Source organism: Artibeus jamaicensis, unplaced genomic scaffold, assembly GCF_021234435.1.
Source record: "Artibeus jamaicensis isolate MK-2021 breed Jamaican fruit bat unplaced genomic scaffold, CSHL_Jam_final contig_473, whole genome shotgun sequence".
Classification (NCBI taxonomy): Eukaryota; Metazoa; Chordata; class Mammalia; order Chiroptera; family Phyllostomidae; genus Artibeus; species Artibeus jamaicensis.
In genome coordinates, this window is record NW_026521851.1 from 1254236 (window position 1) to 1273896 (window position 19661).

The window sequence follows — 19661 nt, forward strand, 5'->3', positions numbered from 1 at the left end:
TGTCTTTGACTTATTTCTTACCCTTGTATATTTTTCCAGTTCTCTCAAGTCCTCATGGAAGCTTTGTCCATTTTCACTGTCATTAACATAGAACAGGCTTTATTGCTTGTTGAAATACAGAATAAGAATTGATAATGGATACCACAATAGTATGAATTCAGATACAATGTAATTGGCATTTGGCTCCCCAATCCCCACCACCTCCAGCTGGCTAACTGCAGACTTCCACTGGTTATTTCGTTAAAGTTGTAATAGGGCAACCTCACATTTTATGTGATTGAATATATTGGACCTTACAAGTAGTCTCGCATACTTTTACTATAGGCTGTACTGGTAGATTAAAAAAATAGTAAGTGCAATAAGCAATAAATAACATTAGTAATATAAAAATGTTTAAAGATTTTATTTTATTTATTTACTCTTAGAGGGATGGGAAGGGAAGGAGAAAGAGAGGGAGAGAAACATCAATGTGTAGTTGCCAACACCCCCCTACTAGGGACCTGGCCCACAACCCAGGCGTGTGCTCTGACTGGGAATCAAACCAGCAACCCTTTGGTTTGCAGGCCGGCACTTATTCCACTGAGCTACAACAGCCAGGGCATAATGTAACTGTTAATAACCTATTAGTTCAAGTTAATTGTATGGAATGTTTCACAGCCATTGATTAATGGGCATCTTTTCATAGTGATTTGGGAAACATTTACAGCACAAACTGCCATATCGTACACATTCTTTACAAGGCACTCTAATGCTTTAGGAGAATGACCAATTTATTATCTCTTAATTACTTTTGTTACTATACATAGAGAAAACTATATCTGAAGATCTGGGAATTGATATAATGAGAAATGGAAGATATTTGGACCTCAGTGGGAGAGGTAGTACTAATACTAATGGTGATCTGCAAAAGTAATTTGTAAAGTTTGTACGGCCACTTAATAGAAATTGGAAAGTGGGACTAGTTAAACCATTGAAAAGTAAAAATGTTAAAGAGATTTAGATTTAATGATATTTTAAGAAATAATTTATTAAAGCTGGCAGATTACATCAACTAACCATAAACAACTGGACATATAAAACTAAGTAAAGAAAACTGAAAATGAAATAGGTTATGGAAACAAATAATGATATGCCCTTTGAAACAAAACAAACTAGCAATTCCAAGAGACAAACTAATAGATTTTCTAATAATTTTTCTTAAAATGCATTTGCTGTTTGATGTTAAGTGAAAGCATAATAATTTTTTAAGTTTGTCATATTTTTTGAATCCTAAACATGGCCAATCATGGTTCACAAAGGTCTGGATTGAAAATGAACAAAAATTAAATTATAGCATTCACTAAATGACTTAGCACTAAAGGTATAAAATATATATAATTTTAGACACTATAAAAGGCTTAGAAAATTTTTAGTATAGTTGCTGATAATATAGAGGAAGCAAGGGAAGGATTTAGCACCATGAAGAATGTCATTAATAATAAGAAAATTTCTCAGTTTATTGAGACCATAAGTCTTCTCGGTTTAATGAGGAAGTTGGAAAAATTTATTGGAGTTTACTGTGTTATATCATCACTCAGACAGGTGTATCATTTAGCTAGTGACTGCTTCAAGAAACAAAAGATCAAATCATAATTTCCTCCTTGCTTAGAATACCACCATAGCCTGTGCAGACAATTAATGTTCTCTGGCTTTTTTTCCTGAAATCCCTTCTCTTCTCTCAGCCCATGTTGCACGCAATTGCCAAAGTAATCTTAGTTATTTGCTTTCATTTCATGCCTCTGTTGAAAACTCATTTCCATACAGAATAAAGACTAGCTTCACAGTCCAAGCTACCTATAATCTGCTTCCCATCTCCCAACATCCCTTTCCTTCACCTAAGCCTGCCTACTTCGTTCTCACTTAAAGACACACACACTCCCACCTTGTGTCCATACTAAGATACTTGTTCCCCTGCCACCCATTAAATTTGCCCCGTCTCTAGAGTCTAATCAAGTTGACTTCCTTGCTGAAGACTTTGTTCTCAAATCAAAATATCTCTACAATAAATTGTAATAGTGATGATGGAACTGGAAAAAACAAACCATTCCTTCTACCCAGATAGAAAATGAGTAAGAGATGGCCTTTAGTAAAGTAGTTAGTGGAGACCTTACAAAACAAAGCTTTAATATAGCTGTTAGTTAACTAAGGTAAAAACGGCCATTAAAAGGCATACGACTGACTTAGTAAAGGGTATTTTTATTCCTCCCAGCAGACCCATTGTTCTCTGATTGGTGCTGACTCTATCTAGTCTAAGGCAGCTGGAAAACGTTTCTCTAATAGGGATTTAAAACAGCGTTTCTAAACTTGACTAATGTACCATCCATTTCCTTTAAAAGAAAAACAATTATCCTGGACCTCAACTGTTGACCTGGGTTATTTTTGTTATACTGTTACTTACGTTTGTAAAATAAAATGAGGCATAAACTCCTACAGGGGGACACCTTTGTTGTTTATTGGCCATTCTCCCATCCCAATTCTCCCTAATTACTTTAAGATTTTACTTACTTGTTTTTAGACAGAGGGGAAGGGAGGGAGAAAGAGAGAGAGAGAAACATCAATGTGTGGTTGCCTCTCTTGCACCCCCGACTGAGGATCTGGCCCACAACCTAGGCGTGTGCCCTGACTGGGAATCAAACCGAGAGCCTTTCGTTCTCAGGCCAGCGCTCAATCTGCTGAGCCACACCAACCAGGGCAAAGGGAGATTCTCGAGTGGCAGAAACTACTGGAGTCCACTCATCTGGCAGCAGACTCTGACCAAATGGCTAAATAGTACTTGCTGGGTTTTTTTGTTCTTGTTCTGTCTTGGTTCTTTGTCCAGCCCTTGACCCTGGTGCCCCCTCTAGGAAATATGGGTAGTAAGAGAAGCTTTCACTGTATACCCATTTCTTACTTTTTACTTTTGAAGCATAAGAATAAATACATTATCTATTCAAAATATTGAAAAGTTAAAAAGTCATAAAAGCACCACTGAACAGCAACGAAATAAAGCACCTGTAAACAAGAACGTGGATTAGCCACGTTAACCTTCACAAGCAGCATGCCACCAGGAAAAGCTGCACATGAGAAGGTGCCACAGTTCACAAGAAGAAGGCTAGAGGCATCTTTACATGATAAACATTGGCCACGGTGAAGCTTCAGTGAAAGGCTGACTCAGCCTAGTGATGGGGCTGGAAGATTGGAAAATGTTACAGTCAGAAAATTAGCTTTTGATTGCTTTCTCTTATATAAACCTTTTTTAAATGTCCTCGTAAACAATTATTCATACCCTCAACTCCTCTGGTGTCCAGTTAGACATTATGAAATTAAATACATCTGAAATCATGTAGGCCTCACTGATCTTGATCTTCTTTTAAGTTACTCCACAAGGTAAAGGGCTTTTATACTAAAATAGGTGTCCTGGCCCCAGTAACACAAATCGAGAAAGTAGATGTAGTCACTGAGAGAGTTGGTAGCACAAGGAGATCAGTAGGCAAGGACAGATGTCAGCGAGGCAGCAATCACAGGAACATGACACCTAGAGAGGAAGAAAAGGCCAGCTAATTGAAAAGAGAGGGGTGCTGAATCTGTAACCTATGGACTTCTGTGGGGTCCATGAATGAGCTTCAAAAGATTAATGAACTCCCTGCAATTATATGCAAATTTTGCATTCTGTGGACAGCTTTCACCAGTTTTCCAAAGGGATTTGTAACTCCCTGTCCCCCAAAGAGAAATTTCACTGAATATGGCAATTAGAAAATGTCTTCTTTGAAGAATCACTACCTATGCTCCTTCAACCTCCTGCCTTTTCAACTCACTGCATGTAGTCTGGTTTCAGAATTCACCATTCTACCAAAACTGCTCTTGCCAAAGACACTGACATTTACCTTACAAAACCTAGTGAGTAGGTCTCTCTTATCTTACTGGACTTCTTAACCTTCCTACTTTAAGTTAGTACCTTCTTACTTCCTTTGTTGCACCTAGCACAATCTGAAATTATTTTATACCATCTGTCCCATGTTTAGGATACAAATTGGTCTGGGATGGGAACATTGTATCTCTTTTTCACTGCCAGATCTCCAGTGCCCCGAAATAGTGTTTGATGCAGAGCTGGCACTCACTAAATATTAATTATACTGAGTGCGTGAATGGTGAGACAAGTGGAGTGCATTGTAAATATTGGACATTTTACGTCTGAGCCTTCTTCTACAATGTTTTAAATATGTTTTTCGAACAAACAGGGGTGATTACTCTATCAATTTATGTTGTAAGGAAATCAAGGGCTATGGGGACTGGGAGACCACCATGGTGATTTGAAGTCACAGATGACATTTGAGAAGTAATTCTGGAAGCACTGGAGGAAGAGAGAAGCCAGAAAGCCAAGCTGAAAAGGATTAAAGTGAGAGGGAGGCAAGGAATGAGAGACATGGTAGAGCAGAGAAAGCACTTCTGGGAGATAACAGGGTTGAGGCAGCAGCGTGCAGGACCAATAGGACAAGGACTGAAGGCAGACGGGGTCATTTTTTTACTCTGGGCAAAATGGGGTAAATATCGTCACAATTTAGCACAGAGAAGAAAGTATTTGTTAAAAATTTTTATTTATTTATTTTAGAGGATGGGGAAGGGAGGGAGAAAGAGAGGGAGTGAAACATCAATGTATGATTGCTTCTAGCACACCCCATACTGGGGATATGGTCTGCAACCCAGGCATGTGCCCTGACTGGGAATCAAACTGGTGATGCTTTAGTTCGCAGGCCTGCACTCAATCCACTGAGCTACACCAGTCAGGGACAAGAGAAGAAAGTATTTTACAATTAAAAGGAAGATTCATGTTTTCTGTAACTGTTGAGAGGCTGATCTGAACTTGGTGGATGCCAATAATTTTTTTAAAACTGAGGTCATTCTCTAATGAAAGGTAATCTAAAAACTTTATTTATTTTTATTATTTTTAAAATTTTATTGTTGTTCAAAGTACAGTGGTTTGCATTTCCCCCCCCCACCACTCCCCCACACCCCAGCCATCCCCACCTCCCTCCACTGATTCCACCCCCATTGGTTTTTTCCATATGTCCTTTATAGTTGTTCCTGAAAACCTTCTCCACTTCCCCCAATATCCCCTCCCACTTCCCCTCTGGTTACTGTCAGATTGTTCTGGTAATGTAAAAACTTTATAAAGTTAAAAAGCCCACAGCTCATTTCAGGACACAGATGAATACTGGTAAATAATGTACCCTTATTCGGCTTCAGTTTTCTCCTAAGATGGAACCAAAGGTGTCTAACCTTCATTTGTACAGGAGGCTTGGCCAAAATAAACAGTAATAAAACCCATCTGATAAAATCCCTCAGAGACAAACCTATAGTTTAACAAAGTTAGGTTTACTAACTTGCTGAAATAAGGAAGCCACACACCAGAGGAACTGAGGAGTCAAAAAAAAAAAAAAAAAAAGCCGGGGAAAGCACAGGATTTGAAGGAGTGTAGGTAAGAATTAAGCAGGCTCCAAGGTCTTGTATGTTGACAACTATAAATTAAAATAACTGTGGGATGTGACATCTGAAAACCCCTTATGTGAAAATCTACCCGTGGATTGGAAAAGCGTCAGAATGATCTGTATGGCTCAGTCTCTACTGACAGGAGCAGGGTGTTTCATCCTTGCTGATAGGATTTCACACAACAGAGCTTCTTTAAGTTTTAGGGAACAGGTTTCTTAGTCTACATCAGGGGTGCCGAACTCCTTATCACGGGGACCACATCAATCTTGTGGTTGCCTTCAAAGGGCGAAATGTAATTTCAACTCCTTAACAGTTAAAGAGTAGTTACATTTACACAGTCCTAAAATTATTTTGGCCCTTTGAAGGCAACAGCGAGGCTTATGTGGCTCCCGGTGAAAATGAGCTTGACACCCTGGTCTATAATCTCTCACTAAACAACAAAAGCAGTTTTTACATATTCACAACAGGTATCTGCATGTTGAAATTCTGGTCACCTTTACCAAATTCATCAGGAAAGCCACCTCCCTGGTGTTACTCAGTGTCTCCTTGATTGGGTTAATAATGGCTTCTTTCATTTACACCGACAATAACAACCCTGTAGTCATTTGCGTGCTTTGCTCTTGCACGCGACCCCACTGCTAAACATTTACCTAAGCATCATCTCATTTGATCCTGACAAGAAGCCATCAAGATATTCACATATGAGAAACTGACACTGAGCCATTAACATGATTGCGGCATTTGCTTTTTCCATTATTGCACCTAGCTGAACTTCACACAGGACTTGCAACTCGAACCAGGGAATGGGAATGTGCTCCATCTTCATGTTGTTCCTTTTTGGGTGCTCGACGCTCCGGGGAATGTGGCCCCTGAAGCAAAGGGACAGCTGGGAGACTGGGTCCGGGTGGGCTGAACGAACCTCTGGTTACAATCTGTTCAGAACTCTGGCGCCCATCACTCACCGCAGGGCGGGACTTCCTGTCCTCTAAAATGCACTTCCGGCAAAGAGCCGGAAGCTGTGCTGTGACGCTGCGGGTGCGAGGGGTCGCCTCGCGGACCCACCCGGCGTGCTGTGGACAGGTGAGTGTAGCAGGGCTCGGGAGCCAAGGGGACGAATTTCCTGGTGGCCTGTTGTCGACGGTCACCTTGCAGCATTGTTAGTCTTTCAGTTCCTCGAAGTTTTTTAGGAAGTTCCCAGGTTGACGGAGCTGGGCGTTGCCTGCACCCTAAGGCTTTGGCTAGACGCGCAGGCTCTGGGGGTGAGTGCGCGTTTGTGTTTGTGTACTTGTGTATTCACGCGCGTGCAGGCGTGTGTACAGTCAAGGCCGTGGTGCGTGTGCGGGCGGCGCTGTGCGTGTGTGGGTGGACCTGTCGGGTCCCGGGCAGGGCCCCGCTGAATGGACCGCAGCGCCTGTACTTCACCGAAAAAATCCTACTGACTTGTTACTATGGAAGAGGAAAAATTGGTACTAAAATTGGTACTAAAAATCGGCGACTTGGTGTCATGTTAGAGAAATAGCCTTGTCCTTCCACATAATTTAACATTTGTGGTGGAGGGGAACTAATGTTAAGTGGGTGGAGAACATTTAAAAAATTTACGTTAATGCTTACTACCAGCTGGGGACTATGAGTTGTGGGTGGACCCAGGTGAGAGTATGACGTCCCTATCCCTCCAAAAAGCCTCAGTTTCTTTGGGAAGACATTTATAAATGCCAAACTGTTAGAGAAAGATAGTAGGTTGAGATGAGGAGAGCAGACTTTCCTTTTGTCTGACATTAATTATAACTGTGGCAGCTGGCACTTGAGGTTTCTCTCTACTTTTTTCATCTTTTTAGTTTTTAACCTCTTTGTGTGCTTTTATAGGCAGCATATCACTGTTTGTTTTTTAAATCCTAGTTGACAATCTCTTGCCTTTTGACTGGCACATTTATCGTACTTAACATTTATTGCCACTGCTGAGGTATTTGTTCCGGCCAGAACCTTTGGAGTCATCCTTGACTCAGCTCTTTCATGCGGTGTGTGTAATCTATTAGCACACCCTTTGAACTCTGCCTCCAAAATCTGTCCAGGCTCCCAAACCCTTCTCACCACATTCACTTGTCAAAGTTATAGCCATTTCTCACCTGGTTGCGCAGTAGCCACCTAGCTGGTCTGGTTTTTCTTTATTCAGTCTGTTTGCATCATAGCATCTAGAGTGATCCTCTTAAAACAATCAGATTATCTACTGACTTTCAAAAAATCTTCCAAGACTATCCATTTCACTCAGATCTCTAAGCCAGGTCTTTAGAGTGGTCCCCAAGGTCCTTTGTGGCGAAGTCCTGCTTTACCTTTGATTTCTCCTTCTGTATACTCCCCTTTGCTCTCTACCATATGGGCTCCACAAGCACATCCCAGCCTCAGGATATTTGCACTTACCATTCCTTTGCCTGGAACGCTCTTCCCCAATATGTCCACATGGTTCAGTCCCTTCCCTCCCTCACGTTTTTTGAATGTTACCTTCTCAGTGAGGCTGTCCCAGATGTATCCTTCACTTCCATCACCATTGCATTCATTGTCCTCGTGCTTGTCATCTTTCGGCATTCCATATGATAGAGTCATTTATGTGGTTATTATGTTTCCTCCTCTAGGATGGAAGCTTCATGCTGGCAGGTATTTTTTATGTGTTTTGTTTACTGCTGCATCCTTAGAGACTAAAACAGCATTTTGCTTGTAGTAGTTTCTTTACAACAAAGGGATTTGGACTTTTTCTACCATCTTATACTTTGTACTTTATTTGCTGTCTTTAAGTCTCCTTTCTTGCCTTTTAAAAAAAACTCAAGCTCTTCTTTTCTCTTTTCCTTATTACCCTTCCACTTGTTTGGAAGATACATTACTCTCTATATATTCTGTCTCCATGGTTAGCCTTTGAATTTTAATTTTACTGTGCATACACAGTTGAATCCAATGCAGTTTTAATAAAATCTTAAATTATTTTTATAAAATGTAAATGTTCAACAATAAAACTTGTAGTTGTTACTGTTTTCTGGTGGTTTGATTTATTTTTTATTTTAGTTTATTAAAGTCATTTTATTATATATATATTTAGTCTCATCCAAGGACTTTTTTTTTTCCATTGCTTTTAGAGAGAGAGGAGGGGGGAGAGAGAGGAGCATTGATGTGAGAGAGAAACATGGATAGGTTGCCTCCGTGTGCCTCCTGACCGGGAGTCAAACCTGCAACCTAGGTATGTGCCCTGACCAAGAATTGAACCTGCAACCTTTCAGTGTATGAGACGGCATTCCAACCAACTGAGCCACACCAACCAGGGCAATTTATCATATATATATATACACACACACACACACACACACACACACACACACATATACACACACACACACACATATCCATATATATATTTAAATTTATTTATTTATCTTTGGAAGGGAAGGGAAAGAGAGAAGGAGTGAGATATCAATGTATGGTTGCTTCTGGTGCATCCCCTGCTGCTGGGCACTGTCCCGTGCTGGGAACTGGCCTGCAACCCAGGCATGTACCCTGACGGGGAATCGAACCACAATCTTTTTTTGGTTCGCAGGCCCTTGCTCAATCCACTGAGCTGCACCAGCCAGGGCAATTTATTATATATTTTAATGGAATATTTATTGTATCTTTAGCGCTTCAAGGTTTATTTTTTAAAAACTTTATGATAGTTTTCTTACCTTAGCATTTTGCTGGGAAGTGTGCAAGAGAATCCATAGAAAATAAGTGTGAAATGAACGTTACTCAGAAAGTATGTAGGGACTACCAGAAAGGGGAAACATCACAATTTGCTGGTTATTAGGAGTAGCTGGAAAGAATTTGTGAAGGAGAGATTTGGGAAGATTTGGTGGTATTTGAAAATATAGTTAGTTCTCTTTCATGTAGTTTTGCCATAAAATTTGTGTTATAGATTGAATCACTGGTGTTTGAGAGAGAAGACATGTCTACAGCTTCTTTGGAAATGCCCAACGCTTGGGCATTTGGAGGAGCTACTTAAAATGACATGATCGAATTCAATATGTGAGGACAAAGGAGTGGTGAGGATTAGTACAGCTTAGACACAGCCTCTGACATGGGGTACAAAGGGCGCGAAGGGCCAGCAGGCCTTTCTGTTCAGTGACACAAACCAGTTACTAAAAGACAAGTACTCTGATTCCACGTAGTGAGTTATCTAGAGTAGTCAAGTTCATAGAAACAGAAGGTTGGGGCTGGAGAGAACGGGATATGGGGAATTCTTTAATGAGTGTGGAGTTTCAGTTTTGTGAGATGAAAAAGGTTTTAGTAATTTGGTTCATAGCAGAGAGTTCACAGCTGATACCACTGAACTGTATGCTTAAAAATGGTAATATGACTAATTTTATGTGTGTATTACCACAATTAAAATTTTTTAAAAAGGAGGACTTCTGGCCAATATGGAGGCATAGGTAGACACACTGTGCCTACTTGAACAACCAAAAAAAGAACAACAATTTAAAAACAAAAAAACAACCAGAACTGACAGAAAACTGAACTGTATGGAAGTTCAACAGCCAAGGAGTTAAAGAAGAAACACTCATCCAGATCAGTAGGAGGGGTGGAGAGGACTCACGGCAAGGCTGCAGCTGGCGGACCCAGTGCGGCGGTGGATAGTGGAGCAGAGTGTGCAAGGCAGCAGCTGGCTGGCAAGGCAGCAGTGGGCTGACCCGGTGAGGTGGCAGATTTTGGATTGGGCAGTCCCACATTCATGCGCAGGTAAACCAGGCAAAACTGGGGAGTGAGACAGAGCACCCAACCCAGAGCCCCAGCTTGGGGAAATAAAGCCTCAGACCACTGATTGAAAACACCTGTCGGGGTTGAGGCAGCGGGAGAAAGTCCCAGCCTCACAGGAGAGTTGGTTGGAGAGACCCACAGGGGCCTAGAATGTACACAAGCCAACCCACCTGGGAATCAGCATCAGAAAGACCCAATTTGCTTGTGGGAAGTGGGGGAAGTGACTGAAATCTGGCAGAGAGCAGAGCAGGTGCCATTGTTCCCTCTTGGACCCCTCCCCACAGACAGCATCACAACCCACAATGTGGGTTGCCCCGCCCAGGTAAACATCTAAGGCTCTGCCCCTCACTGCATAACAGGCGCAGCAAGACAAAAAAAAAACAAACCTCAAGTGATAGAACAGATCAAAGCTCCAGAAAAAATACAACTAAGCAACGAAGAGATAGCCAACCTATCAGATGCACAGTTAGTCAGGATGCTCACAGAACTGGTTGAATTTGGTCACAAATTAGATGAAAAAAATGAAGGTTACGCTAAATGAAGTTAAAAAAAATGTACAGGGAACCAATAGTGATGGGAAGGAAACTAGGACTCAAATCAACGGAGTGGACCAGAAGGAAGAAAGAAACATCCAACCAGAAAAGAATGAAGAAACAAGAATTCAAAAAAATGAGGAGAGGCTGAAAAACCTCCAGGACATCTTTAAACGTTCCAACATCCAAATTATAGGGGTACCAGAAAGGGAAGAGGAACGAACAGTCACGAGTGGAAACCTTATTTGAACAAATAATAAAGGAGAACTTCCCCAATCTGGCAAAGAAAATAGGCTTCCAGGAAATCCAGGAAGCTCAGAGAGTCCCAAAGAAGGTGGACCCAAAGAGGAACACACATTATAATTACATTATGCAAGATTAAAATGAAGGAGAGAATCCTAGAAGTAGCAAGAGAAAAGTAGACAGTTACTTACAAAGGAGTTCCCATCAGTCTGTCAGTGGATTTCTCAAAAGAGACCTTACAGGCAAGAAGGGACTGGAAGTATTCCAAGTCATGAAAGACAAGGACCTACAGCCAAGATGGCTCTACCTAGCAAAGCTTTCATTTAGAATGGAAGGGCAGATAAAGTGCTTCTCAGATAAGGTCAAGTTAAAGGAGTTCATCATCTCCAAGCCCTTATGAGCTGTTGAAGGGGTTTATCTAAGAAAAACAAGATAAAAAATATGAAGAGTAAAATGACTACAAACTTACAATTATTAACAGCCACACCTAAAACAAAAACAAAAGCAAGCTAAACAACTTGAACAGGAACAGAACCACAGAAATGGAGATCATGTGGAGGATGAACAATAGGGGAGCAGGAGGGGGAGAGAGGGAGAAAAAGGTACAGAGATTAAGTAGCATAGAAGGTAGGTAGAAAATACACAGGGGGAGGGCAAGAATAGTATAGGAAATGTAGAAGCCAAAGAACTTATGTGCACCACCCATGGACATGAACTAATGTGGGTGGGATGGGGTGTGCAGGGCAGAGGGGAGTGAAGGGGGGAATGGGGCAACTGGAATAGCATAATCAGTAAAATATATTTAAAAAAATTTTTAATGGATACCACATGTGTTTGTTAAAAATTGGTTTGAAGAAGGCCCTGGCTGGGTAGTTTGGTTTGTAGGAGTATCATCCCAATATGCCACAGTTGTTGGTTCAGTCCTGTCAGGGCACATACAAGAATGAACCAATGAACGAATAAATAAGTGGAACAACAAACTGACACTCTTATCTCTCTCTCCCTCCCTCTCTCTTCCTTTGCCCCCTTCTCCCTCCTTCCCCTCTTCCTCTCAAAAATCAATAAAATAAAAGTAAGTAATATAAAATAAAATTGGGCTAAATACTTGGCGATTGTTACCTTTTGAGTGGTAGTTTAAAAGTAAATGATATTTTGCTCATACATTTTTAAAGGTATTCCCGCATTCAATCTCCTGACATGAACCTCCAATCAGTGAAACCCTCTTTCGTTTCCCCACCTCCAAAGTTCGTTCTCTCTCTGCTGCCCATTCCTAACAGCTTAACCAGGGCACGGATTCTACTTGGAGCCTTTCCTCGCTCTCTTTTTTTCAAGTATAGTTTACATTGAATACTGTTTTGTATTAGTTTCAGATGTGTGGCATATTGGTTAGACAATCATGTACTTTACAGAGTGAAACCCCCGCTATCAGGTACTTACCTGGCCGCATACATAGTTATCACGATACTAACTGGACTCCCTATGCCTTCCTTCACTCTTGCCATGCATGGTTCTCTTCAATCACTGAATTTGATCCTTGCATTCCTAATTTTAGATCTTAGTTTTGCACATCTCTCCAAATTAGACGAAGTTCATGGGTGTCCAGCCTGAAGCCTGAGGGGCACGTGGAGCCGAGAATGGCTGTGAATGTGGCCCAACACAAAATCATATATTTACTTAAAACATGATGAGATGTTTTTGTAATTACGTGTCGCAATGTATTTGATGTGTGGCCCAAGACAACTCTTCCAGTATGGCGCGGAGATGCAAAAAGGGTGGACACCCATGGCTGTAAGAGCATGTCTTTTGCTTCCTTATACTCTTATGACAGAAAGATTAATGAATCTCAGGACACACAGCTGTTCAGTGTCTGAGCCAGGATTACTGCCTAGAGCTTCTAAATCTCAGCTGTGTTTCCATTGAGGTTGAGCTTTCTACTTGATAGGTGTGGGTGTGTGAATGATGGGTCAGACCTCATCAATTATTTTGGTACAACTTTGAATATCGGAAAGATTGAAGAAAATACATTTAGAAAGATAATAAAACTCATGTTGAAAAATCTTTTCTAATATTCACAAACTGCCAGGTTTTTTTTTTTTTTAACCTTTTCTACTTTGCATCAGGCATCTGTTTGGATTTCTTGGTTAAAGGAAGAAGGAAGCGTGGTCTTTGATGTTGGAATCCATTCCTACTATGGGCAGTAGGCTTCCTGTGATTAACTTCCCCATATCAGTTTCTGTTTTTCTGAACTTGTAATACATTTCTTTGGATTTATGGAACATTTTCCTCTTACATAAATATACAATCTTTTAACCTTAATGGCTACATTTACTCTTCACAATACGTTGAGCATTCGTGCATATAATAGCATTTAATTCAACAGCCCTGTGAGATAGGTCCTAATATTATCAGTATTTTACAGATGAGGAAACAGACACAGGTGAAATTATCCAGTGTCCCTTAGCTAGCATGTAGCTGGAGAGGTAGCATTGCCATCCAGCAGACTAGCTGCATGTAATGACCATCAAACATTAAATAGGAGCAAATATGACCTAAATTCTTATGTATTTTTTCAGGGTTCTTTCAGTTGCAAGGGAAAGAAACTTAGCTCAAATTGATATAAGCAAAATAAGTAATTTAGGGCCCTGGCTGGTGTGGCTCAGTGTATTGACTGCCGGCCTGCAAACTCAAGGATCGCTGGTTCGATTCCCAGTTAAGGCACATGCCTGGGTTGCAGGCCAGGTCCCCAGTAGGGGACGCATGAGAGGCAACCACACATTGATGTGTCTCTCCCTCTCTTTCTCCTTCCTTTCCTTTCTCTAAAAAATAAATAAATAAAATCTTAAAATAAAGATAAGGAAAATGAAAGTATTTTGTAAAGTGTTATGTGTATTGTAAAGTGTTATATATTTTTGTAAAGTGTTATATGTATTTTGTAAAGTGTCATTTCAGTACCTTCCTTTGTTATTGATACTTGAGACTCATCACCAAATTCTTATGTCCTTTAGTTTTTCAAATTGGTTTTTTATTTCTTTAAATTTAAAACATTTTTTAAATTTACTGATTTGAGAAGGAAAGAGAGAGAGAGGAAGGAAGAGAGAAAAACATCAATTTCTTATATGTACCCTGACCAGGGATTATCAGTATGATACTTCAACCGAATGAGGTACCCAGCCAGGGCTTAATTGGTTCTTTAAGATAAAGATTGTGTTAGCAATCTGATGAAGTATGTGTACTCCTTAATGTTTTATTTTATTTTACTTTTTGTTTGTTTGTTTATTCATTGCTTTCAGAGAGAAAGAGGAATGGAGACAGAAACATGGGTCAGCTGCCTCCTGCATGTGCCCTGACTGAGGACCAAACCTGCAACCCAGGCAATGTGCCCTGACCAGGGATTGAACCAGCAACCCTTCAGTTTATGGGACAGTGCTCCAACCAACTGAGCCACACTGGCCAGGGCCTTAGTGTTATTAAATACAGAAAATACATAGTATTTCAAATGAAATTAGTCATATGAAATAAAGTTATCAAAATACTTTAAAAATTATAATAGAGCCCTGTCGCTGGTGTGGCTCAGTGGATTAAATGCCAACCTGCGAACCGAAAGGTCACCTGTTCACTTACTGACCAGGGCACACGCCTGGGTTGCAGGCCAGGTCCCCAGTTGCAGGCATGTGAGAGGCAACCCGTTGAGGTTTCTCTCACACATCAATGTTTCTCTCCTTGTCTTTCTCCCTCCCTTCCCCTCTCTAAAAATAAGTAAATAAATAAAAATCTTTAAAAATCGTAATAGAATATAATGTGTGTTTGTTAATATGATAAATGACAACATCTAGTGACAGGTCTAATAATAAATATTGTAACTGAAATAGCAATTATTATAAAGTATGTTTTGAGATCTGTGATAGCTATAAAGTGATATAAAGTATTTGTGCCTGGATTAGGGATCAAACCCACAACTTTTTGTTACCAGATGATGCTCCAGCCAGCTCTGAACCACACTGGTCAGGGCCATAATCTCTCTTAAAAAATTATTTACAGTTTTAAAAAATTAGAATTCAGCCATGGCTGGCGTAGCTCAGTGGATTGAGAGCAGGCTGCGAACCAAAGGGTCGCAGGTTTGATGCCCAGTCAGAGCACATGCCTGGGTTTCAGGCCAAGTCCCCGGTGAGGCCACATGAGGGGCAACCACACACTGATGTTTCTCTCCCTCTCTTTATCTCTCCCTTCCCCTCTCTAAAAGTAAATAAATAATAAAATCTTTTAAAAAATTAGAATTCATCCCTGGTTGGATTCTAGCCAGGTTGATTAGAGCATCATTCCCATATGCCAAGGTTATGGGTTCCATCCCTGGTCAAGGCACACACAAGAAATCAGTCAATGAATGAGTGAGTGGGACAATAGATCAGTGTTTCCCTTCTCTTTTCTTTCCTGTCTCCCTGAAAATCAATAAATGAAAATTTAAAAAAATTAGAATCCAAATAAAGTTTGTACATTACAATTGGTTGACGCATCTCTTAAGTTTCTTTCACTCTCTTTGATCTCACTCCATCTGCTGCTTTTCTCTAGAGTTTTATTTGCTGAAAAAATGGACTTGTTTGCCCTGGAGAGTTTCCCGTCGTCTGGGCTTCCCTCGCTTTCCTATGAAGTGGGACTTGGGCCTAGTTATCCCTCCTAGACAGGAAATGCTGTTCTCTCAGGCTCCTTTTGAGGCCTTCTCTTTATTTTTAGGCTTCTCTGTGTTTTTTTGGTTTAATCTTTGATTTATTGTTCGTCATAGGTGCTGTTTCTCATGTCCGTGGGGTTGTCTTTTCCCCTTCCTGAGGCGAGGATAGTGCTCACATGCCCCGTTTCCTTTCCCTTCTCTCCATCACTTCATCCCCTTCTCCTCTCTTCTCTTCCCACCCCATCCAGTAAGTGACAGTATAGACAAGTCATGTGATGTGAGCTAACTGGAGTTAAACAGGGTTTAAAAAATACATTATTATCAAAATATAGTTAGATAGTAAAGTCAAATTAGCAGCGTATGGTATGTAAAACTGTTAGGTTCTCTTCACCAAAATGTGAAGACTAAATTGGTCAGAAGCACTGACCTCATGAGTATCTACATGAAGTTTGCAAAAGTTTTTAAGAAGAATTTTAGTGAGTTCTTCTCAATGTTGAACTTTTCTTTCTAGATCTCCTATTGTGGATTCTCGCGCTGTTATCATGAATGACACTTTGACATCAGAGGTCATTGGTCGAAGAGTTGAAGTCAATGGAGAACGGGCCACGGTGCTTTTCTATGGCCCTGTCCCTCCTGTGGCAGGTGATGTATGGTGTCATGTGTGCGCATGTATGTTTTATTTTGTGGGTTTTTGTGCAGGCTTTTCAAGACTGCCGTACTATACCAATTTTGAGGGAAGTAACAACCAATTTATAGATGCCGACACTAGACAAGTTTATTTGGTGACGACATCCTGTGGTAGCTCTGGTTTTTTTAGTTATGTACTTAATTATTTAGTATTGCTATTTCATATTAATTCGGCCTTAAAATATCTTCTGAGTAAACTTTAAACAACAAAAAAAATCTTGAGTTATCATAATCCTAAACTCAAAAGCTAAGTAATTTTTGATATCTTTTGTCATTAAGCTATGTATGTATATATGTAGTTTAAATTAATGTAGTTTAAATTATTATAAGTATAATTTTGTGTTACCTTTTCTTATTTGGTGTATATTTATCTGTGTTTCTACAATAGTATTGCAGTTGTGACTTTTAAATTGAGATACAATTGGCATGCAGTGTAATACTGTAGTTTCAGGTGTATACCATAGACTGGAGTCTTGTATATACTATGAAATGATCACCACAGTAAGTCAAGTCAACATCCCTCACCATACGTTGTTACAGTTCTTTTTCTTGTGATGAGAACTTTTGAGATCTGGTTGGCTACTTTCAAATGTACAGTACGACATTCTTTTTTTTTTTTTTTTAAGATTTTATTTATTTATTTTTAGAGAGGAAGAGAAGGAGAGAAACATGAATGTGTGGTTACCTCTCGTGTGTCCCCTGCTGGGAACTGGCCTGCAACCCAGGCATGTGCCCTGACTGGGAATTGAACCGCAATCGTGTGGTTCGCAGGCCTGCGCTCAATCCACTGAGCTACACCAGCCAGGGCCTCAGTACAGCATTCTTAACTGTAGTCACCACGCTACGCACTGCATCCCCGGGACTTGCTTTGTAACTGGAAGTGTGTACCTTTTGACTCCCTTCATGCATTTTGCCTACCCCCCCCCCCCCATGCTGTGCCTCTGGCAGCCACCATTCTGTCCTCGGTATCTGAGTGTCCCTGTTTTTAAAGAGTCCAACCTTAAGTGAATTATCTGGTATTTGACTTGTTTCACTTAGTCTAATGCCTTTAAAGTCTATCTGTGTCGTTGTAAATGGCAAAATAGCCTTCCTTTTTACAACTGTATGATACTACATTGTGTGTGTATCACGTGCGTTTTATCCATTCATCTGTTGGTGAACACTTCAGTCACTTCCAAGTTTTGGCGATTGTAAATAATGCTGCAGTGCATGGGCTGCAGGCCTTTTCACAGTAATATTTTTGCTTCCTGTGGACAAATATTCAGAAGTGGAATTCTGGATCCTGTGGGAGTTCTGTTTTTTAATTTTTTGAGGAACCTCTGTAACAGTTTTCCATAGTGGCTGCCTCAGTATACATTCCCACCTACAGTGCATAAGCCTTTCTCTCTGTCTCCCCACCAGGAAGCTATTTCTTTTTGATATTAGCCGTTCTAACAGGTATGAGGTGATACCTCATTGTGGTTTTTTAAAATATGTATTTTTACCATTTGGTTTTTTAATTTTTTATTTATTGATTTTTTTTTTTAGAGAGAGAGGGAGGGAGGGAAAGAGAAAAAAACATTGATTGATTGTTCCCCTTATTTATGCACTTGTTGGTTGATTCTTGCGTGTCCCCTGACTGGGGATGGAACCCGCAAGCTTGGCGTTTTGGGTAGCAGGACAGTGCTCCAACCAACTGGGCTACCCTGCCAGGACCTCACTGTGGTTTTGATTTGCATTTCCCTGCTGATGAGTGATGTTGAACATCTTTTCGTGTACCGTTGGCCATCTGAATGTCTTCTTGTCTGTTTAAATCCTCTGTCCACATTCTTTAACCAGATTGTTTGGAGTTTTTTGTATTGATTTGAGTTCTTTATATATTATGGATATTAACTCCTTGTCAGATACATGACTTGCAAGTATTTTCTCCCCTAGGGTAGTCTGCCTTTCATTTCGTGGATGGTTTTACTTGTAATTTCTAGTTTTATACTTTGTAAAAAACACTGTGTAGACTTATTTGTATGTCTTAGTCAATAAGCATTTGAATATCTTCTATATATTAGGAAATAGCCTGAATTGGTGCAGGGAGATTCAGTGACAAACTTAGACCAGAGGGTCTCAAAGCAAAGTCCCCAACCAGTCAGCATAACTTGTTACTTGTGAAATGCAAATTCTCAGGCCTCACTCCAGAGCCACTGAACCAGAAACTCTGGAGGTGGGGCCCAGCAGTCTGTTTTAACAGGCCCTTCGGGGGTTGCTGATACTCTGTGAGGTTCAAGAACCACTGAACTCGATGATTGTGGGCCCTGCCTTCATGGACCTAAGGTTACTGTGGGGTCTCTCTGTTGACCCTCTGGGCCATTCTGGAGCCAGCATGGCCCTCAGTCTTTCCTAGTTGTACAAATACTTAATATGAAGAGGGCATTTTTCCTTGTGTGACTGGCATTATTGATAAATTGAAAAAGAAAGTAGCATTTAACTTTAAAGTCAGCCAGTCAGCACCCATAATTACTGACTAAGTAGTCACTGTGTGCCCGGTGCTCTCACATGCTGTGAGCTTTGAACATTACAGACAACTCTGAAATAGAGGTGCTGTTGGTCTCATTGTTTTATAAACGAGACCAAGACTCAGCTCTCAGCACTTTCATACAGCAGAGCTGGGATGTGAATCCATGCTTCAGAATTTGCGCCCTTTCTGCCCTATTGCTTCACCAAAATATGAATATTTTAAGGTTTCTAATATATGTTGCCAGGTTTCTGTCGGAAAGTATTGGATCAATGTCCAGTGCCCCGTTCTCTGGGAAGCCGACTCAGGTGGAGATGCGCATGCAGGAAATTTAGTGTTCGGAGAGTTTATTAGGAGTACTCTTGGGATGAATACTAGTGGAAAGGTGGAGGCAGAAGTTGGGCCGTGATGGGATGTGGTCAGAGACCCTCTGGAGCTAGTGTGGCCTTCAGTATTTCTTAGTTGAGATGAGGGCCTGGGCATTTACACTCCTGTGCTGATCTGTCATTGGATTCTGATTGCCCTAGGAAGGGGTGTGCCCTTGGGCAAAGTGCTTTTCCAGTGGAGACAGTTCTGAAAGGATGCTGACAGTGAAAGGCTGACCTCCAACAGCCAGTGCTCCCAGCAGCTGGAGGAAATGAGCATAGCTCCGAAAGGCAGATTGGCATGGTGCATGGCAAGTACAGCCATACAGTGAAAGGGGCTAGATGGTGGTTGAACGAGCATGAGGTGGTGCGCACTATTTCCATTAAGTTGCCCGTGAGTGGGACACTTC

General features: G+C 40.8%; 1 protein-coding gene across 8 annotated transcripts in view; it reads left to right on the plus strand.

The window, feature by feature from the left end:
• The first annotated feature begins 6500 nt into the window (after positions 1–6500).
• The window catches only part of TBCE (tubulin folding cofactor E), an 87652-nt gene continuing 74491 nt past the window's right edge, over positions 6501–19661 (plus strand). For 3 of the 8 annotated variants that reach the window (XM_053667892.1, XM_053667890.1, XM_053667894.1), the window contains exon 1: positions 16267–16356. Coding sequence is in view for 5 of the 8 variants with exons in the window: in XM_053667886.1 (XP_053523861.1) it covers positions 16257–16356 (100 nt within the window). In the remaining 3 variants the exon portion in view is untranslated. Of the gene's footprint in view, positions 6586–6615; positions 6765–8627; positions 8729–16225; positions 16357–19661 lie in introns of those variants that run through there. The other 5 variants (XM_053667886.1, XM_053667893.1, XM_053667887.1 and 2 more) reach the window with 4 other exon arrangements.